Here is a 27,952-nt window from a genome sequence, read left to right on the forward strand (position 1 = left end):
ATAACCACGATGATTCGTACTGCTACACAATATGTGGATTTGTGTTACCCAAAGTAAGAAACTACAGAAGGATTTAAGAGTCATACTAAGAAATGATCTCAAAACAACCAGCCACTGTAAGGCTGCTGCCGCAAAAGGCAATAGGGTATTATGGTCTATTCGTAGATTTTTCCGGTATCTGGATGTGGAAATGTTTAGATTATTATACCCAACTTTCGTACGACCACATTTGGAATATGGGATTCAAGCAGCGAGTCCTTGTTTCAAATATGAGATGGATATGTTGGAACGAGTCCAACGCCGCGGGACAAAAATGGTAAAAGGTCTACCTGGCCTATCTTATGAAGACAGACTGAGACACCTCAACTTATTTCCGCTATCTTACCGGCGAATGCGGGGTGATCTTATATTGGCATAACATGTCCTATCTTTTCCTTCCATCTAGGGCTGACCATTTGAGAGGACATTCGAAAAAATGCAAAAACCGAGATCAAATCGTCTACGTCTGGAGTTTTGTTTCTCGCACCGAGTAGTGAATTACTGGAATTCTCTACCAGAACACGTAATATCAGCACCTTCTGTTGATATATTCAAGACGCGGTTGGACTTTCACAGTGTAACAAACTTCAAGGATTAAAATAGGTCAATGGACCTCATCCTTATTACTGAAGACTGAAGACTTATTGAGTCTGTCTGCGCGGGTTTTTCCTTTATCGCGTTACTTCTCTCCAGCTCATCAGCAATGGAAATATTCAGAAAATATTTAGGTGGTTCGACAGAATCAGACGAGGTCGTTGGAGCTGATATTGTACGTTTTTGCAAGATTTTTATGCTGGTCAAAGGTGGATAAGCTTGTAGATCGCTACCAGTCTTCAACTAGAATTGACGACAAGAGGGATGCTCTACGGGCCCTGAAAGCGCTTTCTAAGGCAAGCAAACCTTTTTAATCTTTATATATCTAGATGTTTAGAAGTACCGATTGGAGGTTGGAACTCAAGCAATGATTATCTTCTCTTCAGTCTTGAAAACTGATTGGTTTGTTACGAGCGTTTTGTGCCTATAACTCACCCTCTTTAGGGAGGATTCAGATTGTGTATGCTACGCTTTGGAAGGCCTTTATTCTGTAATGAACGATGAAGCAGGTGAACAAGGTTTGTTATTCCTAGTTTTCAAGTTCCGTAGTTGAACCTCATGAGTTAATCAATATACCAACTGACCTGGGTGTACAGTTCACGGAAATGTATATGAAGAACACTGAAAATTACCAGATTTTATTGTCACTGTTAGATGTAAGTAGACTCTATTATCGCTTCATTGCATTTTCCTAAGCCACTAGTCTCATATAGACACTGAACAAATATTATATTATTTCACAGTACTTGTCGAAGAGTAATTAGGGCAACCATGGGGTTGGTGAGACTATAGTTTATGGAGGAACCAATCAGATATAGGATTACAGGTCTTAGGTTTTTGCACGAAATTCATCCATTTGGCTAAATAGCGTTTTGGCATTTTGGTCGATGTCAGTTGGTTGTCGAAGCCATAAATCTAATTCTTAACCCTACCCACTAACTGTAAGTCCTTATCCCTCGAACTGGTTTATAGCCCTCATTCAGTCCTAGTAGGGGGTGGGCATTCTCAAGGTCACTTTAGTGTTACTTACAGCCCATCTTTAAGTTAGTTTCGCTGGCTCACCATACTTCACCTTTGACTTGATCCTGATCTGTCATCTTTTGGAAATTGGTCGCCTCACTAACCATTATATTTTTGTCAAATCTGCCAAGTCGTCGTTGATAATTGAAACCAATATGGAAAGTGAACAAGAGCACTTATTCCTTCGTTTCCTTTAGATCTAGTGTCTCATAGTTATTTTGTGTTTACTTCTCTAATTCGTCCTTTCTTTTCAACCATATTCTTTAGTTTCAGTCTTCTTTTATTATTACAGACTCTACTATCACTGTGAATATAGCTGTTGTCACATCAATGTTCTGACGTTTAATAATTTAAATAGATGCTTGTTTGTTACAGGTCTTACTTTATTTATGGTTGACTAACTTAATGTAACTAAATGTTTTTGGGATTCGTTCACATGTGTCCTACATTAGAGATCGTAAAGTAGTGAGGTTTGAATTCAGCGGTATCAGTATTAAGTAAGCTTTGGGGATTAATTCTGGACGGCGAAATGAAGATGAAGTTCCTTTAAATGTGTTTGCTATTATGGTCATTTTAGCCTTTGATGGACATCTGGTTCATAAGCATTTTTATGTGAGTTCCTTAAAACCGTCAAATACTCATTTAATTTGGGGAGACTTTTCTATATATTAATGTGAATTGACCTGTTGGTTTTAAAATTCCAGAGTTAACGTATGGACTGCGAAAGCCGTTTGCTGTAAAGTGAAGGTAATTTGTATCCAGAGACAGGGTGTTGCAGCATATTCGAACTACCAGCCCTAAAATCCAATATTATCGAGGGTTGGTAAGGTTGATAGCTCGGTTAGGAAATGTTGAATGCTTTCAAGTTCAACTATCTCATTTCATTCCATTATAACAAGCCTTGTTCCATGGTCAATTAACAATAAAAATTTGAATGAAGCTGTCTTCTGAAAGTAATCTCCACTTATGGAAACTGTTTTATACACTAAAACCAAATATTACTTTAATCAATCCCAATAATTGGGATAGTGGCCAAGTCAAGAAGCTGAGTGAGGTATCACAAACTGACAGTTTTTCCCACATTTAAAGAGCTAAACATTATATGGCTTTGAGTTTGGTGACGAGTACATCTAAAGTGGTTAATAATTATATGCTATACAAACTACCCAAAACACTAAACGAACCCACTAATATGGAATAACTCATGTTTCTCTGATTTCGGGAATATGATGATTCCATTATCACGCTTCATCAAAATCCTGAATATTACCTTATATTGCAAGGCTACAATCTACATATTTTTCTGTACAAAATGACTGCCTTAGATTCTTATCATATTTAGATTGTAGCTAGCAGTGGAATTCATGACTCTCATGCCGTCCTATTTATTGGATATACGAGCAACCTTGTCTTTTGGATTGGAATAAATGCCTTATAAAGATTTTTTGGCATACTGGAAACGCTACCCAGTGTACTTCTGGTAGAATTAAGGCACTAGTCAGTCAAGCGTAGCGTAAAACCTGGCATATGTGCACATCGGTTCAAGTCACTATACCCTATTAACACAAGTAGATGAAATTGCCGGTAACAGAAAAGACTGAGCATACAGCTACATTTCTGTTCCTTCAAACTACCAGTGGACTTAGGTCCTCTTTTGTCAGGAATAAACGTCATTTTTTTCTACGAGTTTCAGTTTTACCGGGATTCTCATTCTAGCGAAAAAAAGACTGTGTACTTCCTATCCAATTACTCGTTTTTTTTTTTTGATGACTGAGAAGAAACCTGGTATCAGAATCTGTGTAGCTTGATGCGAGGAAAAATGTAAACATTTTTGGGATATGGAAATCTAGTTGACCTTCCATACATGAAAATATTCCTTTGTACTAACAAATACATTTATTTCTATACAGGCGTACTCTCATCGGTGGCTTGTTAACGAAAGGCCAAGAATAACTAAATCTTGAAATTAATTAGTTTTGATACATCATGGTTCTTTTTACAATATTTTGTCAAATGAAGTACCCTAATGTTTTGTTTCATGATCGTAAAAGTCACCTTCATCAATACTTCTAATTAGATTGTTTGATATGGTTATTTACACTGTTTTTATTACCAGGCACCTGAAAGTTTTATTCGACGGAACGCTATGCGGTTGCTTACAGTGCTTTCTATCAATCGTCTAAAAGATACTCAAAATGCTGTCCTTCAGTGTCGTACCGGAGTTTCAAAACTTGTGGATATACTTTCAGACACGCATGAAGTCTTACGGAATGATGTAAGTTTTACAGTAAACTATGATGAAAGATAATGCCCACCTGTTCGATCCCCTTCATTAAATGGATTCTAGTTTTTTTTTACATGTATCGGTCACTTTTTTATACTTGGGATTTTTAAGACTTTAAAAGAATTGTTTTGGTCTCATACTTTAAGGAGGTGTAATCCTACTAGACTATATTCTTTAAACTTTATCATCATTGTCATTTAAAACATGTTTATTCACATTTCGAAGTTTTGTTTTATTACAGGTTATACTTCTTCTAACAGAACTCACCAAGGCAAATGCAAACATCCAAAAAATAGTAGCCTTTGAAAATGCTTTCGATTGGTTACTGAAAATCATATATTCTGAAGGTCTGTGTGATGGTAGTGTGGTTGTAGAAGATTGTCTTCGTTTATTACTTCAATTGTTAGACGGTAATCCATCTAATCAAGTCTTGTTTGTAGAAGGGAATTTTATTCAGCGTCTTTCACTTTTATTTGACTTGTATTCTACTGATAGTACACAGCCACAACTTTGGTCTGCACAGAAAGTTGTCAATGCGGAGGTAGCTATGCAGGTAAGTGTTGTTGTATTTTTGTTTTTCAGTTGTTAAATTATTCAGTTTTATACCGCTTTCACTGCTAATATTTCTTCGAAATTTTCAACACATTCGTACATAAGTGGCTGACAATTTTCAACACATCAATATTTATAGAACAACTTATTACTTTTATATTGGAGTACCTTCGCAAATGTAGTGTTTCTTATTTACAGTACGAAGGTTAACTGATTGCTATCTCACTAGGTGCATACAATTTATTTGTCCTTTTTGGGGTGTACGTATGTCTTTTTTTTTCTGGTGGCTTATAAGATGCTTCTGTAAAACTTCGTAAGATAATATTTCCCCCTTTTGAAATTATCTTGACAATTCTATTTACAGCGTATTTGTTTCAATAGATTAGTGGAGATTCATTAAAATTTGTGGTTTAATAGTGCTGGTCCATCAACTTCTGCTTGATAAAGATCATTTTGTACTAATGATTCATTTGCAGATTACAGGTTTATGTACTCATCTTTTAGCCATAACATATATAAGTGAGCTTTTAAATTCACTCCTTACACTATTCAACGATCATAGTTCGTTACCAGTTATGTGCAAAAGAATAAGGTCCCAGGATTTAGATTTTATTTCATTATCTAAGATTTAAGAAACATTTTCGAATCAGTGTGTTATTCCGCAGCAGGTAACGCATATTTTCAGTTACTTCGTTTCTAGTATACTTTGGTAATAAAGTGTTGTTTGTTTCATCAAACATTTACTTGTTTTTGTTTTTGTACGTTATAAGTTAGTTTTATGATGGTAATCTATTTGTATTTGAAAATAGGTTGTTCAAACCTTGGTAGCACCTTGTAATAAAGCTCAATTAACGCGAAACTGCCAGAATGTGGTTTATGATTGTGGTCTTCTAGAAAAATTGTGTAATATTGTCATGGTCAGTGGTGTTCCGGCAGACGTCCTGACAAAATCAATCTATGCTTTAGCAGACTCAATACGCGGATGCCCAAGAAATCAAGAATATTTAGCAAATTTAGTTACACCTTCAGAACCTCCTCAATCTGCTGTGAATGTGCTTCTCGTATCCATGTTAAATAAACATCAATCTGTAGTTGTGCGTGTAGCTGCGCTATACTGCTTTCAATGTTATCTTGCTTCCAATCATCAGGCACAGAATGCAATTGTGATGACATTGCTGCCTAAACCTAATGATGGTATGTTTAGTTAAATGCTAAAATGTTGAATTATCTTAAAATGAAATCGTCAACTATACAATGAATTATCTTCAAAGGACAAAGCTATTGACTTAAATTTAGGTTGTATCACTAAATTCAAATATCAATTCAATAAAGTCGTAGATAAAAATTGACAATATGCATTAATGACTTACTAGAATGGTAACCACAGTCAATAACTCGTCAGTCACCAGTATTTCTTAAATCCCCCAAATGCCGACCGTTAGTGGGTAGAGTCCGCTCTTCCTCCCGAAATGCTCTCACATGGCCACGCGTATATAGCCTCTGCCAGGGAAGTCCTACTCACTGCCTTCTCGTGGCAGGGGCGTTGTTTACGAAGTTGAGAGGACGAAAGCGAATGTCCGGCACTTTAACCGGGTTGGTATGAATCGATCGTTGGTCACTGGCTATTATGGGACTGCATCTCCTCACGATGCTCCACTGCCTTGTGGATCAGACCTTTGGGTCAAAGGCTCCGGGTGTGGCCCTCTAAGAAAACCCCCTGACAGATGCAGACTACCTGGTTGGGGTCCGCGTGACTATCGTAACCAATGGTTGGAGACTCTAGGTGACATGGCTTAGAATCGATCACAATGGCGTAGGTGTATACACTCTTTATCTTCCCTTAAACCTTAAGAATAAAATTGCTTCATAACTTTCTTCCTTCCTATACTATATCCTTATATACAACCTATAATTTATATACTACCACCACTAAATCAACTATTTCTATGAATCCGGTTTTGATCTTGTTGTGCTAACGAGGTATGGAAACTTAGACCGATGCACATATGTGCCTGGTCCTACGTTGTAGCTGACTGACTGACTAATCGGGTTGGTGGACACGGCGAGTCTACCTAGGGGAGTTGGAAAACCCTGATTCCAAACCAATGCTCCACATAGGCTCCAGTATACTGAAGGAACAAATGGCGTATGAATCAATCGTTGGTCACTGGCTATTATAGGACTGCTCCTCACGATGCTCCACTGCCTTGTGGATCAGACCTTCAGGTCAAAGGCTCGGGGTGTGGCCCCCTAAGAAAACCCCCTGCTTCAGTTTGGGCACCTGGGCAGTATCACAGCCCTCTTACTCATCAAATAAGATTTGTGTGGCGCATATGTATCTGGTGCTTCCCTGTACCATTATTTATGTGTTTAAATGAATAAATAAAGCTTACCGGAATCATTGGATATTTATCAAATGACTACTGGTTTCCAAAGCACTTCGGATTTTTTCATGCTTGGTTTGAACTAAAGCATCTCGAAGAGTTTTAGTTGTTTTATGGGAGACTTTCATTGCTATTTTATTATTAAAATTTTACCCAATACTCAATTTATTTGAATTTATCAGGTCTAACTTTATTATTGATATATATTAACTGATCCTCATTGTCATTTAAAAGTAGTCATTTGGTTTTGATTTCAGTCCCACAGCTTGGTGTTAGCGCTGGTCAGTTGCTTTGTGGAGGATTGTTTTCCAGTGATTCATCAGCTTGGTTTTCTTCAGTAGCTCTCCTTCATTGTATCCATGATAATGTACAGCTTAAAGAAGAACTTTTACGCGTACATTTATCTCCTAAAGAAGGAGCTCCACCTGTTACCCTTTTTCATCAATGCTTTATGTGGCAACAACAGGTTAGTAACAGTTAATTCAGCCTAAAATTTCATCGTATAATGAAATTCTTTAGAATTTTGATTTGATGCAGTCAAAAGTTAATAGTTTTAATTGACTTTCGAGAACTGTCATTCCCATCTATGAAATCATCTTCCTCATGATATTCAAGATGCGTGTTCATTAAAAAAACCCTTCATAACTTTAAATTGGATTAAGTATGTAGTGTAACGAGTTGATGGGTTAGTTTTAAAACATCAGTCTAGATTAACTTAAACAAATATGTTTTTACTAGTATGGGTTAGTTAAGTTTTTAGTGGAAATGCTTGTCAAAATCAAAGTTCAGCTAGAAAGTCAGTCAGTCAGTCAGCTACAACGTAGGACCAGGCACATATATGCATCGGTCCAAGTTGCCATACCTCGTTAGCACAACAAGATGAACACCGGATTCATAGACTTACCTCAATTTGCCATTCAGGACGACTGGGGATCGTGGGTAACTGAAGTGTGGCTGAAAGCCAGTTGAACTGATCCCTAAAGTGTTCTGCCCATCGATCCAATCTCCTGGATTGAGAATGAATGATATGCCCGTCTTTGTCTGAGATAGTTTCGCTAATAGTTGGGTTCCTAATGCCGGTTTCTTTAATAAGTCTGAACAGCTGTCTGCTGTTACCTATTGCCGCTGCCTTTTCCATCTCTCTTGCTTTCGCTACCCACCACTGTTCACGATCATTGCGTAGGCTTATTAGCCTTCGCTTAAGCTGACTCCGCTCTTCGTTATGTTCAGAGCCAGGTGGGATGAGTTTTCGAGCATCTATCAGGGCGGTAGATGCTGCCGAGATCCATTGTTTCTCCCTGACCTTATGGCTTACCTTACTAGCGGATATCACAGCTGTTTCCACAGCTTTTCGGATGTCATACCACGCCGCTTCCGGGTGGACACAACTTACATGTCTGTCTAACTGTTTTTCCAGTTGTTCCTGAAATATATTCCTAGCTTGCTTATCATTAAGTAGAACCCTTAGAGGCTTCCCTGCAGTGTCTTTCCTACGTCCAGTAAGTCGCAGACAGATACGTGCTCGCACTAGAGCATGATCTGAATCTAAACATGTGCCCCAGAATGAGCGACAGTCTTCTATCGAGCCCCTCCATCGGTGGCTGATAGCGATGTGATCTAATTGGGTCCAACGTTGGGACGAATTCGGGGGTCGCCATGTCAAAAGATGTTTTTCCTTATGCTTAAAGTTAGTATTTGCAAGAAATAGGCGGTTATCTGAGCACAGCTGCAACAGACGGTCGCCATTATCTGTTCTTTTCGCCACGACACCATAAGATCCTCCCAGGTGTCTTTCCCTTTCACTTAGTTTACCTACTTGAGCATTAAAGTCACCAGCCACTATTACTACATCAGAACGTCTAGCTTTTCGGAGAAGGTCAGAAAGTTTCCTGTAAAACTCATCTTTTATATCGTCTGAGCTGCAGTCAGTGGGAGAGTAGGCAGAGATGACGAAGAGACAACGACGAGTTTCCCTATCTTTCCGAGTCCTTACTGATCCGTTTAGTCGGACAGCGCATAGACGACTGTCTACTGGGATCCAGTCTAAAAGAGCTAGTTCTGCCCTAAAACTTAATGCTATACCTACTCCAGCGAGGCCACGGGAAGCAGCATCAGGGCTTCCAGATACACGAAGCGTGTATCGAGATGGTTCTTTATTTTGATTAGGTGAGGTCAAATGAATGACACTACTCGGATCTTGTATGCGCGTTTCGGAGACGCAGCATACATCGATGGTGTAAGATTCTAGAGTCCTAGCTAAGGAAGCCTGTTGTCCTATTTGGCAATGTTCGGACATTAAAAGTTCCTACATGTAGTTTAGAGCGAGGTTTCAGGAGACCAGGAATAACGTTCCGTGTACACGAATCGTTTGCCCTAGCGATGCGAGGTGATAAAAGGACGTGGGAAGGGTTAGTCGTGGAGATAAGAGAGTTGTTAGGAGGTGTAGGAAGGATTTGAAAGTGACCAACTTGGTCTCGTGTGCTGTTACGGGTATGAGGGCATTTATCACTTCCCGGCTGCCCACACCGTGGAAGGGTATTTCTTGAGGGACCTGAAAAAGAAGTTGGATTAGTGTTGGTCTGAACGACCTGGGAGCGTGACCGCAGTGCCCAAGGGACAACTGCTTGAGGCCGGTCACGCACGGCCTTTTTGTGGGGGATTTTTGAAGTGTTAGCTCCGTTCTTCAAAGGACCTTACCGCCGGAGACGGAAATCCGTGGGATAAGGCGAGGTGTGCATTTTTAGGGTCGACCTTTTCTAACCCCACCCCTCCTTGTGGGAAGGCAGCATCGCTGTCATGCTGGTTGTCTGAAGGAAACACCTTACTGCTGTCACACCTCTGTACAGTCGGCAGTACGACTTCGCCTTCGGACCTTGGGATTGCTGCTTTTAGTCTTACCGCTCTTCAACCGACCTGTCTGGCATGGTAGGACCTCGAGGAACGATTGTTCCAGCCAGCATAGCTCGATTGCTTCATCACGATAGGCAAGCCCGACCACCACGTCAAGGTAGCAGCAACGGTCGGGATATAGTTTAGTTAGCTTCAATGTAACGAAAAGTCTTCTTGTGGTCTCTATGAAACACATCTTCTCTACAAGTCTCCTTTCTCTTTTATTTGCGTTTGGATTGTTAACGCTGAACTGTTATAGTTCATTAGTCATCCATTCTGTTTAGTCACATGGATTTCCGTTCATGTGAGAAAAATCTCTCGACTATTTGTAGTTACCATAATCATTTCGAAACATAAAAGTTTAATATCATTAAGACATAATCTATGAAAATTGTCCGACCTACAGATAGTTCTCGTCACGAGTTGACTTCAACATTCAAACTATTGAAAAAATGGCAAAGGTTGGTCACCGGATACTGACTGACTTACTTACGCCCGTTACCTCTCGTGGAGGAGCATAGGCCGCCCACCATCACTCTCCATCCAACCCTGTCCCCGGCAATCCTTCCCGCTTCTTTCCAGTTGTTATTCATCCTTTTCACACCTGCTTCTATTTCCCGGCGTAATGTGTTCTTTGGCCTTCCTCTTTTCCACTTCCTTTCCGGATTCCTTGTTAGGGCTTGCCTCATGGCGCAGTTTGTTGATTTCCTCAATGTATGTCCTATCCACTTTCAACGTCTTTTCCTAATTTCTTCTTCAGTGGGAATCTGGTTTGTCCTCTCTCATAAAACGCTGTTGCTGATAGTATCCGGCCAGTGAATGTTGAGTATTTTGCGTGGACAACTGTTTATAAATACTTGTACCTTCTTGACGATAGTTGTAGTAGTTCTCCACGTTTCAGCTCCATACAGTAGGACTGTCTTGACTTTCGTATTGAAGATTCTCCCTTTGGTATTGACTGACAGTTGTTTTGAGTTTCATACGTTGTTCAGTTATAAGAATGCGGTCCTTGCTTTGCCAATCCTCGCCTTTACGTCTGTATCAGATCCTCCTTGTTCATCGATGATGCTTCTCAGGTACGTGAATGTTCCCACATCTTCCAGAGTCTCTCCATCAAGTGTGATTGGGTTGTCGTTCTCCGTGTCGTATTTGAGGATCTTGCTTTTCCCTTTGTGTATGTTGAGGTCTATTGATGCAGAGGCTGCTGCCACACTAGTTGTCTTCATTTGCATTTATTCGTGTGTATGAGATAGAAGGGATAGGTGATCTGTGAAGTCCGAATCGTCTAGTTGATTCTGAGATGTCCATTGTATTCCGTGCTTCCCTTCAGATGTCGAGGTTTTCATAATCCATTCAATCACCAAAAGAAAGAGGAAGGGGGAGAGTAGACAGCCTTGTCTGACTCCGGTCCTTACTGCAAATGCATCTGTCAGCTATCCTCCATGCACGACTTTGTACTTTAGTCCATCGTATGAGCTCTGAATGATGTTGACAATGTCCTCAGGAACTTCATAGGGTCGAAGGATTTTCCGTAATGTTCTCCTGTCCACATTGTCAAATGCCTTCTCATAGTCAATGAAGTTGATGTATAGTGATGTGTTCCACTCAACTAATTGTTTCACGATGATCCGTAGTGTCGAGATTTGGTCTGTGCATGACCGATACTTGCGGAATCTAGCCGTTTGGTCTCGAAGTTGGGAGTCTACTGAGTCTTTCAACCGGTTCAGCAACACTGTTGAAAACTTTTCTTGGTAGTGACAGTAGTGTGTCACTTAGTCACAACGTAGTAGCGTGATGCCTCTGTAATTCTCACACTTGCTCAGATCTCCTTTCTTTGGTATCTTGATGAGGTATCCTTCTTTCCGGTCCGTTAGCACTTGTTCTTCCTCCCAAATCTTCTTCAATAGAAGGTGAAGCATGTTTGCAGTTATTTCAGTGTCTGACTTCAGTGCTTCAGCTGGTATGTTGTCAGGTCCTACTGCTTTCCCATTCTTGATTTGTCTTATGGCCATCTTGATTTCTTCGATCGTTGGTGGAGTGACATCTATGGGAAGGTTTGTGTGTTCTGCTTCGATATCCGATGAATTCAATGGGGCTGGTCTATTCAGCAGTTCCTCTAAGTATTCTGCCCATCTTTTCCTCTATTCTTGAATCTCCATGGTCGTCTTTCCTTCCTTGTCCTTGAACGGTCTCTCTGATTTACTATACCTCCCTGCTAGTTTCTTCGTTGTATCATATAGTTGTTTGATATTTCCTTCCCTCCTTGCTAGTTCTCCCACGTATTTTTGCTTGTCGGCTTTAATGCTCTTCTTCACTTGCTTGTTTGCTTCTGCTTAGTTTGCTTGTGCCTTGACTTTCTCTGCTCGTGTTCGACTATTGTTAATTGCTGTCTTCTTGTTCTTCATTTTTTCAATCTTGTCCAGGATTCCCATAGAGATCCATTCCTTACGATGATACTTCTTGCAGCTCAGAACCTTCTGACATGTCGAAGTTAATGCTTCTTTGATCAATTTCCAGTTATTCTCCATCGTAGTTTCTTGTTCTTTCAGTAGACCCTGTAAAGCTTGGAACCTGTTGTTGAGAGTTATCTTGAATTCATTGAGCTTGTCAATATCTCGAAGGTAGGCTGTATTGAACCTTTGTAGTGCTGTTTGTCCAGTTGTCCATTGTTTTTTTAGCTTCATTCTCATCTTGGCCACAACCAGGTGGTGATCTAAAGCTATGTCAGCTCCTCTCTTGGTTCTCACATCTTAAATTGTCCTTCGGAGATTTCGGAGACTTTCGAAGAATCTCAGCTTTCATCCTAAGGCGTCATAATTCTTCCTTCTACTCCCAGGGCTCTCTAGTTTTCAATGGTTCTGAAGCTGAAGTGGAGTTGTATCTATTTTAAACTTGTTCAATTCACTTATAGCATGGTACCTGAAATTCTTTTTTGTTATTATTTTTTATTATCAAATAATATGGGAACAGACGAACAAAGAAGAAAATGGGCATCTACATTTTCTCCATTTTGCTTAGTTCTACCTCATTTTTTATGTGTTCATGTGCAGGGGTGTATACCTTACGTTGTTGAATGCTAGTGGACTCAGATAGAATGACGATGAAAATCGTAACCTGGATAACTGAATATACTATCATTTTATTATCTAATCGAAAATCAATCCTCTGAATAGTTCTTATATTTTTTTACACTTCTAGTGGTCTTTGTTAACTTACTTTCAATCGATACTTATATATATGTATGTTAAATGAAAAAATATATCAGGTTTAATATCAGTAGTAATAGAAATCTAAAAGGAAAGGGCTAGAAAAAGATAATACAAACCAAAAAGATAAAAAAAGTGAGTTAATTTGCTTCACTCAACCGATTTTGAGCTATGTTATGTAAAATCTCTGATTCTAACAAGAAATTTCGTACTTATTCTTAGAAATCCGACTAGTTGTCAATAATATCAACCTTACCTTCTTTTGTTAACAAGTTCCGGACAAAGTAGTATAGCAGGCCAACTTAAGTAATGGCTGTACTATGGTAAACATACTTAACTATTTCACTGTTGATGGCTGAACTACATGCTAATGTGATGCTCCATTTGAATTTAAGGTATAGTTGAAAAGCACTTTCCGAAATCCTTGCATTATTCTTTATGGTATTCTAAAGATTTTTCATTATCTTCAACTTAGAGAACCATGTCTTCTACATGTTTTAGGTTATTTAGCAGTTCTTCATGTAGACCAGTGATTGAGTAGTTAGAAAAAGGACCTTTATGTTACTCAATGTTGGATAAGATTTTGTGTTATTATCTATGATGAATACCAACAGACGTAACCGCCTCAGGCATTAATTTGCCACAATCATTTATATGAGTACAACTTTCCGAAAAATCAGTCTTTAGTGCTAGTGTGATGTAATTGTTAAACTTGTTTCGGTTATAAACATTACCATAAAACCGTTCGACGTGAAAATCCGAATATCTTTGTGCTGAGGAATATATATAGGGGATGTATCAAAGAGTATGGGACTAAAAATATCTGGTCAGCAGCTGATAAAGATTTAAAACACTTGGTTTTCTCGAGGTTGTTGTTTTGCGGCACCGGGTAGGTATGGGAAAATATAGATATCTGTGGCAACTCAAACTACTAGTTGTGCCGGTCAAGATTTTAGTTGTGTAACATTTATTAAGTCAAACTAAAAAAAATAGGCTTAATGGTAATGAGTTTTCCAACTTATATAAATCCTACGTACAAATATTTATTGTGTTCGTTTTTTCCCATATCTTCATCGCTTAGTTGCTCTGAGTTGTCCTTTGCACTGCTGCATCTGAAAGTCAGCTCGTAAAGATAAAAGCATTATATGTGATAAGTTCTAGCTGAGGATTATCTTATAGCAATATATTTATTAACGAAGATAGACTAGTAACTGTGTGATTTTGCGAATTGGTGAACGTAGTTGAGGATTTAGAAAATTAAATTACAATTGGGAAAATATATCAAGTCTCCATCTTCCCTGGTGCCGTAACCGTCTTATTCACTGTTTGTTCAACTGTTTTAGTTCGTTTTAATTCTTTACTTTAACAAATTTTCTAAATAGAGGAGCCTGAAGTGTCGTGAGTTTTATGGTGTTTTGTTACGCAAATCTTCTGATAAATTGGCTTCATTAATCACAGCATTTGCAATATCAGCACAAATATGGAGGATTGTGTTGGCCTTATTTAGAACGGTGAGGTGTGCCTATTCAGGACAGCAAAACACGTTCCTTTTCAAGAGAACAGAGGTCTGTATCCATTGGTGTCAGAAAACTGCGGAAATGTTTTGTCTCTCTCCTATGTGTAGTTTTTCTCAATTTCTCCTAATTAGACAATTTTTTGCCGATACGGAGAAAGTTGTCATAACATTCTGGTTTGTTGATATTTTTACTTACGTCTATCTACGTTGTCATAAAACCTCATTTATTACTCTCTTCTCTGTATTGAAAGTCTGTCCGATGAAGTTCCAGCTTCACTTACTGTAGCTACTTATGTATAAGACGACAAGCGTTTTAGGAAACTATATAACTAAATGTTTACATGACTTTTGTTTTTATTTTTTTATAAGATTTGATATTCAGTTTATATACATTGTCATAAAACCGCAGTCATTATTCTGTTTCACGTAATAAAACTGTTATATCAATTTTCCGCTTCATATACTATAGCTATTTATTAACCTAAGATAGGAAACTATTTGAGAAATTATGTAATTCAATGTGAATGTAACAGTTGCTTTTATTTATAATTGCAATATTGTTATTAGATTTGAACTTAGTATTCATTTAGGACTTGAGAGATTCAATATATGATATCAGTCCACTAATGTAAACTTCTCTAACTAGTGCGTCAACTATTGCCTTGTTGAATTTACAAATTACAAATAGTATTATCATACGCGATCTAATATTTCAAATGTCGCACTCGTGAAAAAGACGTATTTTTCAAGTGGTATTGATCAAAGAATTCTGCTTTTAACCCCGGTAGCTTAAAAGCTGGAATCTAGCTGCTTCATTTCGATCGCGTAACCGGGTAGTGTAATTAACTCTCAACGTATTTTGTTTCTCTTTCTTTATTTATCAAATTAAAACAGTGTAATCATTTTCAAACTCGCATGGGTTTACTGCAATTATTATGTACTTGGTTCACAAACTGTTCTGAAGCAGTAAGATGTTTTTTAAATCCATCATCCAGTACAGGAAATGATCGGACAGAATCAGTGAATCGTAGCTCGTATTTATGGACTCTTATTGCAGAAGCGTGTGCAGTAGATAATGACGAAAATGAAGCATTAGTTCACGGTTTGACTACATTATTAGTTTGCATTTGTGTAATGTACAATCCTGGGAATGTCAATGGATTTGAAAAGTAATTATTTGTTGTGATTGTTTAGTCATGTGAATTTCCTCGTTTTTTAACCAGTGTTAAGTTTTTCTAATTTCTTATTTATACAAGGTTTTAATGTCTAACCAAAAAGAAGGTAACAGTTTTTGAGTTTTGATTAGTAAATGTTTTACTTCGTGATTGTAGGGGGTAGAGCTTGACATGAATATTTTATTTATATCACTGGCACGTTTGTTAGTAAAACTAAAGTATACAAAATAACTTGGTCAATTTCCAATTTTATTGGTTTTTAGGATAGTTAATAGAATTTTAAGTGTATTGATTGAAAGTATTTATTTTACAGGTTCCCTACGTTCACAAAAAACTGCTGTGTAATTAATACAATATCTTAGGGTTTTACAGGAAATTAGTTGAAGCAGTTGTGAACCTGTATTGACGAAAGTGGTTGTGAAGTTTAAGTATTTAGTCGCAAAACACTCTGATATGTTTCCCCAGTCGAAGTAGGCTGGAAGAAGCGTTAAAATAATTAGATAGAGACATGGGATCTACTCATGAAGTCATTGATTTTTGGTGAGAACATCAGAAACCCCTGTGGTTGGAGTTCGGCTTGTAACCGGTAAGAATATACATTGAAAGATGAGAAAATGGAAACGCATCTCAGAAACTAGTGTATTAGTGTGTATTAGTTTAAGAATTATGTCTATCATTAGAACCAATAACATCATTTGACTGCTCGGAAGTCGATAAGTGCAACACAATTTCAGCCCTGTAATCCCGTAGGCAAAGTCAAACGATAAAACCATTCAGTTACGGCCTCTTAAGATGAAGTACTCCAAGATCAGTATCACTAGCTTGTTTATATTTACTCTTGACTTTTTGACGAGACTGATGCTTTTTTGGATTATTCCTGTATGTTATTTCATACCTTTCTTATTAATATTTCGTGTACAATGTTGTTATAACTTGTGGCCGAGTTGATGCCTAGTTAATGTATGATGTGATAAAACCGCCAATCAGAGAGCAGCAGTTATCGATTGGAACAGTGACACACGAAAACCGTACGAGCAGTCTAGAGCGCTTATCGATCCTGCTTCTGCCTAGCCTAGCCAGTTAAGTCCAAAACACCAATAACAGCCTCTGTGATATGAATCCTTGTATTTCAAACATACTGAGTTTATATACCAAACAGACTGACCACAACGTACCGATAAAATAGAGAATAACATTTGTACAAGAGTTAGCCAAATGTGGCTGTGAATAAGGGGAGCAGTAATTTATAGACTGGGTATAACTCAGGAATGGTAAATCGTACAATAATAGTCCAAGGGTCAAAATAAAGCTGACAATGAAAGGAACATGAATATGAGTAGTTTAATTATTTAGCAAATATACGATAAGAATTATATGCATAATATTGGTCCATAAATGGATCCCTAAGTTACCATTCACTATTGTTATCGGGGCATAACAAATGTATTACAAATTGAACTGATGAACTGGTATGTTGGTTTTTTAAACGCCTTTGTCAGTCAGTTGGACAGCAACTGCATGGATTATCTCGCAATAGTCCAAACTGTAACAAGCTACAATTTAAAACTTAATTCATTTGAATGACATAATAATGCAGTTTATCTACAGCATTGATGAGCAAATAAATCAAATCCGACTCGTCATCAGATTCTGTATGACGCTTGTAATTACTTAGAAGTATGAGTAAAAGCGGTCAACGGCGAAATAATTTAAGGGAAACATATCACTTTGTACTAAGATTTTTAAAGTTAAATTCCTAACTAAACCTATAATACTGACATGAAATATAGATGGTATTTCTTATATATGCCTAGGGAAATAATTACTAGTGTTCAAACCTAAAGAATAAATTTTCGCAATGTTTTTCAGATTTCTGGGTTTGTATCACAGTTTAATTTAGTGACCTCTTTATTTTCCTTTGGTAATCCTAACCGTTAGATGAAACTAATAGAAATGAAAGTTAACAATATTCTTTTTATATGTTTCGAACAGGCAACATTGACTGAATTCGATTGGTCGTTAACAATATATGAGTTTCATGATTTGAGATATTTTGCTTTTAGAATATCTGCGTTTTTTAAATCAACTTACCTTCGTGAACAAGGATTTTCTTGAATGATTTTCAATGATTTCAATTTTGGATTTTGACCGACTACAACAAGTAAAGTGATCTATGGTGATTGCAGCACATTAGGGAAAAAAACTATGCACAGTTGTACCAATTTCATTTACAATGTTACGTTGATAACTCCGCTGATTGTGTAACTAAGTAGTATTTTCTAAAAAAAAAGAACTATTAGTTAACTAAAAACACTTTGATATTTTATATGTCGCATGTCTGAAGTGTTTGTGTTCGTGCAACCGTTTAGTAAACGATTTGCTCTCACCCCTAGTCTTTTTTACCTAAATGTGGACGTAAATCTTGAAAAAACATTTATACCTATCATGTTTTTATTAGACAATGAATAAAAGCTAATTGTACTCTACATAAGTTTTTATTACTTATTATTGTCTATAGTTTTGGTGTTGTTTTAATTAATAGTTAATTATACTATCCTCGTTTTTCAAATAAGTGTACTCATACTGTCGTATTTTCCAATGTAGAGTTTACATTAATTCCGCTTAAATAAATTTGAAATTGATTGATTTTTTCACTGTTGAATAATTTAGTACCTTATTTTTTCAGCTTAATAAACATTTTTAAAGTGAACTTATTTGTCAACATCAATAATAAATGAGATTTAAGTTTAGTTTATCTTTTCGAAGAAAAGTTTTCTTCCTGCAGTCTGATATGAATTCCACCTTCTTATGTTAATTACTAAGACTCTCAGTTCGTTGATTTGTATCATAATCAAATGCGTTGTCCAACCAACCTACTGGAAACCACTAAGTTCCCCGTTCAAGCCCTGCCCAATTGAACTGGTTCAAAAATTCGTTTGGTATTGTTAATTTCCACAGTTGAATAGATCTAGCTTATCATTTTTTGTAAGAACTTTTACATGGTTAATGATTTACTTGTATTCTTGTAATACTGACAGTGGTTTGTAAACCTCTAACTATCGAGATCTTTCGTACTTCGTACTCACTGTGAGTTTCGTTCCGGGAAGTGGTTTAACCATGAAATCATTAGTTGAAGTTCGTAATCTGATGAAGTTGTAACTTAATAGTTTAGGTAATCTCCTTTCTCAATCATTATGTTTCAAGTTTAAAACCTACTCCATATACTCTTGTTTTGTTATCTCTATAGTACCATAAGTTATCACTCAATAGGTATAGTCCTGAGTTTAAGACACAAAAATGTTTTGATATGATTAAATATTAACAAGTTTACGTTTTACTGTAAAGAATGTTGATAATTCAAGAGTATTTGAAGAAAAAATATCATACAATCATTCATTTGTTTGTTAAACTTATTGATCCGTTTTGTTTTTCTCTTTAAACTCTAGATCAACATTATATAATGCCCTGGAGAAACGTATCGGCATAGATATGATTTTAGAACGTCTAAGTCAAATATCCAAAGCTGAATCATTTATTACAGCTACAAAAAAACCTCAAATATCTGTTCAGTCTACTGATGATTTAATATTTGATTATACATTCACACGTTTATTCAAACGATTAGAATGTAAGTCTTTATTATTTTCTTAGTGATTCATTTACTACGGTAATGATTTACACTATTGACAATTTTGTTTCAATGTTTAAACGATTTTATGAAATAGAAGAAATGTTTTAGTGAATTTGGTCTGTAGATTATTTAAACAAAAACTGACTAATGAATATCAGTTTTTTTAGACTCATCATTGGACAGGAACTGTTTATGTTGGGTCCCAAATGTAATGAGTAGTAGGAGAATTGATCAGTAGTATCTAACCAATAATAAATACTATTCCTAGTTGTGATTTATCAAAGTTTTATTTGAAATTAAAACATTTGGTTGATTAACGTGTCTTTTGGTGTTTGTTTATTAATATCTTAGAAAGCAGTAGCCAATTACATGTTTATAACCAAGTCTTTATCCCATAATTATTGTTTGAAGATCAGGTACAATACTGGACTCGTCAAGCTTAACTTAGCATAGAGTTGACCCTAAATTTCTGACTAGTTGGCTTAATAATGAATACTTAGACCGTTAAGTCGATAGCACACTTTCTTTTGGTGCACAAAGTGGATTGGTCTGTGCCGTGGTGAAGATTTCAGTATATTTATAGTCTTTTTACTAACTTCCAAAATAGGAAATTATATATTTTTTAATTTATCTTTTAATTCTTTGCATGTGAAACAGTATTGTAAGTAAAATATGTAAAACACTATCAATATTGTCTTATCACTTTCATTGTAATACGTTTTACTGCCAGTTACACTTCACCCGGTTAATATGCTTTCCTGATTTTTGTTAATAACCTTTGTTATATACAGCTAGACCTAAATTGTGAATAAATTTAGTTAAGAAGCTTTTCTGAACTACATAAAAGTCATGCATATGATACCCCTTTTATTGATTAATTATTCATTTGTTTATTTAGATGAAGTAATGCATACATTCCAGTCGGACAGTAGTATTAATGGAGTTAGGAGTTGTACTTCATTTGGTAACAATCACCAAAATAGTAAACCTGTTGATCCTACAATTACAACATTAAGTCAACAAAAATATGATGAAAAGTTGGCAAGACAAGAGAATGAGATAGCGATGTTGCGTAATCGTATAAGTGTATTAGAATCTGAGCTGAATACTTGTCGTTCTACAATTAATGGTAATACTCCAACTGATACAAAGCGGAATAATATGATCAATGAAGGTGAACTACAAAGTGAGTCTGGATTAACAATGTACGGTTTCAAGATGAATTCCCTCTTTATTTTACAAAATAGTTATAACTTGGTCCGATCATTAATATTTCATTGGTTCAGCTGGCTTTTTTATGCGAGAAATTTTTCATCACTTTTCTCGTTCATTAATGTGAGATTAGCTTAAATTAATTTAAGATGATGCAGAATTACCCCAAAGTACTGTCTACCTCGACATACTATTGTTGTGTATACTTATTGTGTTGACAGATATAAGTAGTATGTAACACCAACTTGAAGTGGAAACCCTGACAGCAGAAGGCTGAGATCAAGTTGAAAAGAATAGAAAGGGAAATAGAAAGGAATCGAGAATAGGAAGGATCATACAGAATGTGAAGGACAAATGATGGAAATTTACAAATGAAGTATTCAATGCATGGTTTTAATATTTTACCAAGATATTCTGTAATTTTGTATTAAAGTACATTGGTTGTCCCCACCTGTGTTATCGTTCAGAACACTATGTGTTGATCGTGATTGGAGTAATCTGAGAAAAATACTTAAGGTTAAGAGATCAATACATAATATCAATATATGAAATTATTAGCTGTTTGTCGTAATATTTCAATTGGATTCATTACCTGTCTTCATCTAGATCTTGAGTTATCATTTATAACTCACCATTTTTTATTTGATTTCTTCCTTTCCAACTGTGCTTTTTATAAGCAGTGATATATATATATGGTGGCTAGCAGTGGAATCCAGGACGTGCGTTTTGTTTAGGACTCGTTAACTGTATGTGGTTGTTCAAGTCAATACAAATGAATTGTGCTTCTTATGTTTAGGTGTCCATTAGAGCTTAAATTAGTCCGTCTGTTTTCCTTTTCATCCTGTAAATTTCCTCTTTCTATAAGCCGATAGTCAGATATGCCAACTTGAACAGATACATATTTGTTGAGGACGTTAGGTCCCCAGAACTAGCTTGGAAAAGGTCCTAATTTTGTAATTTTATTCTGAAAGTTTGAATTTTATGTTTTCGCGCCAAGAGACGCTTACATTTCTCAGTCGGAAATCCTTAACTGGCATTGGCTGGCGGATTTTTTCAGTACGCTATTTCGTGGCTCTCCCAAGGGCGTTTCTATCATTGCATAAATAAGCTTGATTTGTATGCTTAGTGACCTCGTATTTTGTGGGGGCTTGTAGAATACATTCTGTACGCCTCATCAAGACGTCTTGATCTAGTTAGCAGGGCCGGGGACAACAGATTAGAATGGCCTATCGTGTTATTGTAGCTTTGGAATTCGTTCCTTTTACCAAGTAAGGTGAACTCATAATAGCATCAAGCATATCAATATTCATGCCAGCTGTTACGTTGAAGATGACTGACTGCATAAGATAATCTATAAGTTGCATATTATTCATTGCTAACTATGTACGGATTTTAATGACTTCTTGTTTATTCCTTACTTTTCCCAGTCAAATAACTATTTAATATCTTAATTATTATCCTTGTATCTATCTTTCTAGTCAATTAAACATTTTTTTATATATATACATAATTGTTATTTTTACGACATTTCCTGCTTTATTTTCTAGAGTTAACCATAACTGACAATATTACTATTCAGGTAAGCTGTCAGTTTTAACTTAAATCAATATTTCTAAAAAGAGGTATAAATAATTATTGTAAAATTATGTTAATAATAATAGTAATAGTGTAGTGTGGTCTACTTATATCCATATAAGTAGTATATGTCTATGGTCAGACATAGAATGTATTTTGGCAGAAGATCGATAAGGAAAGAACTGAAATGAAGCGCAATTGGTAGGAAAATGCATGAACAATGGAACTAGAGAAGATGAACTGATATTTACAGTAGGAACAGTGAAGATTGAGACAATTGATGGTTATTTTGCAAATTAACTGTTTGCTGTATAGTTATCAGAATTTAGTGAGATAGTCTGTAATTTGTGCTTAAATACATTCGATTGTCCCCAACTAGTGTTTTCATTCACTACAATAGTAATAATAATAGTAGTAAAATAATTATCCCTAGTTATTAATTTTAATTTATTGAATAATTGTTTTTTTTGTATGTGTTGATTTATTAGGTAGATAAATAAATCTCAATCAATAGGGAAAATTGTTTATGACAAACCATTTTTTTAATGTTTTATTTATTGTTGTACATTGTTGTATTACTGCTACTTATTATTGTTTTATTATCAAAACGATGCCATTTAAAATGTATGGATGTATTATTCGTTAGTGTAAAAATGGAAAGAGTAATTCAAAATACACACACTAATTTCTCTTATTACAAATTATTAGTAACTGTTAATTTCCTTCTGTTCCATTCATGGTTATTTGTAGAGTATCACACTGTCCAACTGAAAGTTTTTGATAGTGTACCATTCTTTACCTAATAAATCGCCGCTATTATCACTTCTGATAATCAGTATCTTTGTAATTCTATAACGAACACATTAATAATAATATTGTGGATGATTCACCGATAACCTATATGAAATATAATAGGTTTCAAAAAGACAGTCAGTCTTCAAATTTGTGACTGTTAACCACATTTTTTGTTTGGTTGTTTTCTGCACTTTCATCTAAACAATGTCTTGATCGCCATAACTCTCCTTACTAATAATAACATCAGGGAAGATAAGGAACGGTGTCTATTATCTGTGTATTTCGGTTCATATAGAACCTGCTAACTGAATTTACTTTGTTAATCTTTCGTTTGAAATCATTTACACATAAGGATACGTACCTAAAACATATTTACCAAGTACATGTGTTTCATGTGTGGTAACAATCCTATTGACTCGGGCGACATAGGGAAAATGCATCTGAATCTGGTAATTGAAAGGTAAATGCTTCAATGGCAGTAAGCTATTTCTCGTTAAAATCTGGCATAAAACAATACTGATTTTTATTTCATTGTCTTTATGAATCATAAAAGTAAAGTGATTAGATTGTTTTGTAAAGAATTATTAGATAATCACTGCCGTAAGATTTTTTCGACTTTAACGAGAGACACTAACAGAAGTGAAATTATACAAATTCAAATATCTAACTAAGAATGTGTAGTATAAGAATTGGAACTTTGAATGTATATATATATATATATATATTTCTAAAAATCCCAATTTGTGATGTTATTATTTGTAACTGTTCCTCTTGTAGTAATCGAAAACACAGACGGAGATAACTGAATGTATTTGAATACAAAATTACGAAATTTCTTAGTAAAATCTGACAACCATACAGTAAACGCTTCATTTATAAAATGTCCATCAATTATCTGAGACTTTATCGTTCCTTCGTTTCCATATCATTCTCTGTCCTCGTTCTTTTCAATTTTCTCAACCTTCTGCTTCCAGGCATTCTACCTTCTATCGGTGATACATGGTACTTATATCTATCGTCATCAGTAGCACACATCACACTATTAGTATTATTCTTTCTTTTTAATTTACCCTTCAAAAATACAATTCCTTTTTTTGTTTTACAATGATGCATTGAAGAGAATCTATTGATCAGCCAGTCAGTTATGCTATTTAACCTGAAACTAATTTGCTGCCAAATAGTTTTTGAGCATATTTATGTTATTGTTCGTTAATAAATATTTAACGTTTTTCATTATTGTTAATGTCGTTATTGATTTTTCCTTTAATGAAAGCATTGTTTTACACAATGTGTGTCGTATACTTTTCTCTTTTCTCTAACCCCTTGCCCTCAAATCCCATTATTTTCTAGAATTTAGAACAGAAGTGTTCAATGCTTGAAAAAGAACGTGATAATCTACGTGGTGAACATGAAGATTTATTATTACTTCTAAATGATCAAGATGTGAAAATTATGAAATTGTGTAAACTTGTTAGAGAGTTAGGAGGTCATGTAAGTTGATAGTGATGAAGTATTGATTTATCTACTGTTAAATTTATTATTATTATTATTATCGCTTCCTGTAGTGAGGCGGTGGGCTAGTGGTTATAGAACTCTGCTTTCAAATATAATGGACTGATCGGGTTGGGTACATTCTAGGCTTGTTGTACATAATTGGATCTAACCAACTGAGTACTTACACCTGTTCTTGATTATTTAACAATGGCGGGTAAAATGTAATACAAGATGCCTACGTCGTTGTATATAGTTTTACTTAATTTAATGAGTGGAGTGAAATCTCAATCTTGATATTACGTTTTACACACTGATTGAATTATTTGATCAATTGCAGTCCTAAATATCAATTCAAATTCACCCCACTCTATCGAAGATCTCATTGTTTTTCCAGTTGAATGTGTGTCTACATTTATTAATATATGCGACGATATATGATGGCGCCATGACAAATCTGAAGAATCATGTGCAAGTATCAGACGAAGAATCAAATCGAAAAGAAGATGAAATCAAAACAAAGAGGTAGAAAACAATGGGTTAAAGGTCAATGAAAACCAATCAAGATCGAGGTCGACAGAACAAGCTGTGAATCATATGTAGAGGAATTCGAACACTTCACTTCTACCTGAAGTTTGTGCTGATGATTTTGTTCAGAAGAACAACGAAAGGTCCACTACCGAACTGTCCAGCTCAGAGAACAAAACTTCATCAAAATCAACTACCTGAGCTAAAAATCTTCTCCATCATCTTATTTGTTCCGTTATAACAGACAATAATTTCATTCATTATTCAGTTTGTCCTACTTTTAGTCTAGTATCATTAAATTTAGTTCTGATTGCAGTATTTATGTTTTGATTAAGTCAATGGATGGTTATCAAATGCTTTATTTTCCTGTCCAGAGAATATAATTTATTCAATAAACCAACTAACATTCTATTGTGACACATTTCATTTATTAGTGGGCTTTTTGGTGTACTTGTTATTCCCTTAGTTTAACTTTACTGGGACTAATCAACTAAGTAACTTTAAAAGTTCCATTATCCACTTAGAAACTTTGTACTAAGTTCGGGTGATTTTACGTCATTTTTCTCCATCACATTATTTCTGAAATCACTGAATTTGTCTGATAAATTGTTATTTATTATTTATTTATTTGAACACATAAATATTGGTACGAGAGGCACCGAATACATATGCGCCACACAAGTCACTTGATTTGTGTGTGGCCTGTGATACTGCCCGGATACCCAGACCGAAGCAGGTGGTTTTCCTAGGGGGCCACACCCGGAGCCTTTGATCTAAAGGTCTGATCCACAAGGTAGTGGAACAACGTAAAGAGATGCAGTCCCATGGTAATCGGTGACCAATAATTGTTTCATACTCCATTTATCCCTTCAGGATACTGGAGCCCATGTGCACCATTGGTTTGGAATCAGGGTTTTCCAACTCCCCCAGGTGGACTTTTCGTGTCCACCAACCCGGTTAAAGCACCGGACATTCGCTTCTCATCCTCTCAATTTCGTAAACAACACCCCCGTCATGAGAAAGCAGTGAGTAGGACTTCCCAAGCGGTGGTTGTACGCACGTGGCCATGTGAGAGCATTTCGAGAGGGAGAGCGGACTCTCACCACTCTCGGCCGTACCAGGGGAATTGGGGGGCAAGTAAATTATCATTGATTTTACATGTAGAGTGAATTTGTTCAAATTAGACGTTCTAGTAGAGAAGGACATCAAATCCGAGTTATAGAAATGTTATTATCAAAAAATACTGAAGCACATTGAGTCTTTATTTGTAATTATCTAAATTAAAAACAGTACTTGATGATTTTCAATGTTAACAACAACATTAAAAGAACGAAAGAAATCAACGGTGTATTTTGTGTGTGTCCATTTTCTAGTTATTTTTGATTTATCAAAGCCATAAAATATATCAAATTTCCTTTACATTTTCCAAGAAAAAAACACGCCAAATTATTGTGTTATATATTTCATCGTTGTATTTCAAAATTATTTCTTTTGGTAGATACCAAACGATATTGGATTAGGTAATGTCATTGATTCACAAGTTACAGATAATCATCATAATCAATTAAGTGAAGAAAATACTAATCAATCACTATCCACCTTTCGAACAATTCCATCAACTCTTCCATTAGATACATTACAATGTCCAGCAAATTTCTCATTTACAACTTCTGAACTAACTTTATCATCTAATTCAATAAGTACTTCAACACCATCATCATATTGTGTGTACAATAATAATGATAATAATAATAATAATAATAATAATTTACTTCATACATCACCACCTCCATTATTATCTCATACTAATTCTGCACAAAATGTAATCATGTCAACAACAACACCAACAACAAATCAATATTACTATCCACAGGGATATTTTAATGCTGTAACACAAAACTATCCATGTTCACAATCATCCAATTCAGTAATATTTTATTCTACTAATAATTATCCAATAATATCATCGAATTCATTCAATAATGATCATTTGAATTCATATACAAATACCACAATATTTCAATGATAAATAATAATAATAATAATAATAATAATAAAACTTTAATTGAGAAAAGGATAAATTTAAGGAATTCTAACATTATACATTAAACAAAAATTGTTTTAATTGTCTATTTCTTTAATGCACCACATATGTAAACAAAATGATGCATACATTTCTCTTATTTGATTCATTCCGCTATGTAAATGCGTCAATCTACCTTATTTAATTGTTAATTTGTTTAACTTTCTTTTATACGATTTTCTTTTTTTCTTTCATTTGATATTTTAGGTTAGATGTTTCCTTTTTTCTAAATGAACCCCCCCCCCAAAAAAAAATATTGTGTTGTGCTAATTATCATATCTTTAAATTCTTTTCTTTTTCTCAATATTTTCTAATATAAAAAAGTTGTTTGTTTTCAGGAAAAGAAATGATTTTTTTTTCAAAAAAATTTGATTTATACGTGGATAGTTGTAGGGCAGGGTCAACGTTGAAAATAGGACTGTTTTTACTGATTTTATACACTCAATAATTAGTTGCTCTATTCTCCTGCATATCTACATTCCATCAGTCAGTCAGCCAGCTGCAACGTAGGATGAGGTACATTATACATCTGTCCAAGTTGTCATACCTCATTAACACAACAAGATAAACACCAAATTTATCGAAGTAGTTACTTCAATGGTAGTAATATGTAAAAGAAAGACTGTGTATAAGGATATATTACAGGACGAAAGATTTAGTTGGTAGAAAGAAAGACATTAATCAATTTAAATCCGACAGTTTAAGGGAAGACATGGAGTGTATACACCTACACCATTGTGATAGATTTTAAGCCATGTCACACAGTCTCCAACCATTGGTTACGATAGTTACGCGGACCCCAACCAAGTAGTCTGAATCTACCAACATGGCTCGGAATAGAAGTTAGTGACTTCAAGTACTGATGCCATGTTTTGGTTTGGCCGCCCCTAACTCTCCTCCAACCATCCCCAACACTAGTCGGCATCGCACGTTGTGGTAATCGGTGTTTAGGCGTGGCCCAACCATCTCAGTCGATGA

At 35.6% G+C, this 27,952-nt stretch overlaps 1 protein-coding gene across 1 annotated transcript; it reads left to right on the forward strand.

Moving 5' to 3' along the window:
* Window positions 1–742: 742 nt before the first annotated feature.
* Window positions 743–27,318, forward strand: Smp_168660 (vesicle docking protein P115, putative; the record flags this gene model as incomplete). Its single annotated transcript, XM_018790949.1, has 15 exons — window positions 743–808; window positions 843–854; window positions 971–1,035; window positions 1,078–1,151; window positions 1,183–1,289; window positions 3,770–3,928; window positions 4,179–4,490; window positions 5,299–5,683; window positions 7,131–7,339; window positions 15,379–15,653; window positions 19,106–19,287; window positions 20,189–20,476; window positions 22,050–22,081; window positions 24,223–24,363; window positions 26,390–27,318. 15 exons carry the CDS (start codon window positions 743–745, stop codon window positions 26,915–26,917), a joined length of 2,835 nt encoding a protein of 944 aa, XP_018645827.1. The 3' UTR covers window positions 26,918–27,318.
* Window positions 27,319–27,952: the final 634 nt, after the last annotated feature.

Source organism: Schistosoma mansoni (genome assembly GCF_000237925.1).
Source record: "Schistosoma mansoni, WGS project CABG00000000 data, chromosome W unplaced supercontig 0231, strain Puerto Rico, whole genome shotgun sequence".
In the NCBI taxonomy this organism is placed as follows: Eukaryota; Metazoa; Platyhelminthes; class Trematoda; order Strigeidida; family Schistosomatidae; genus Schistosoma; species Schistosoma mansoni.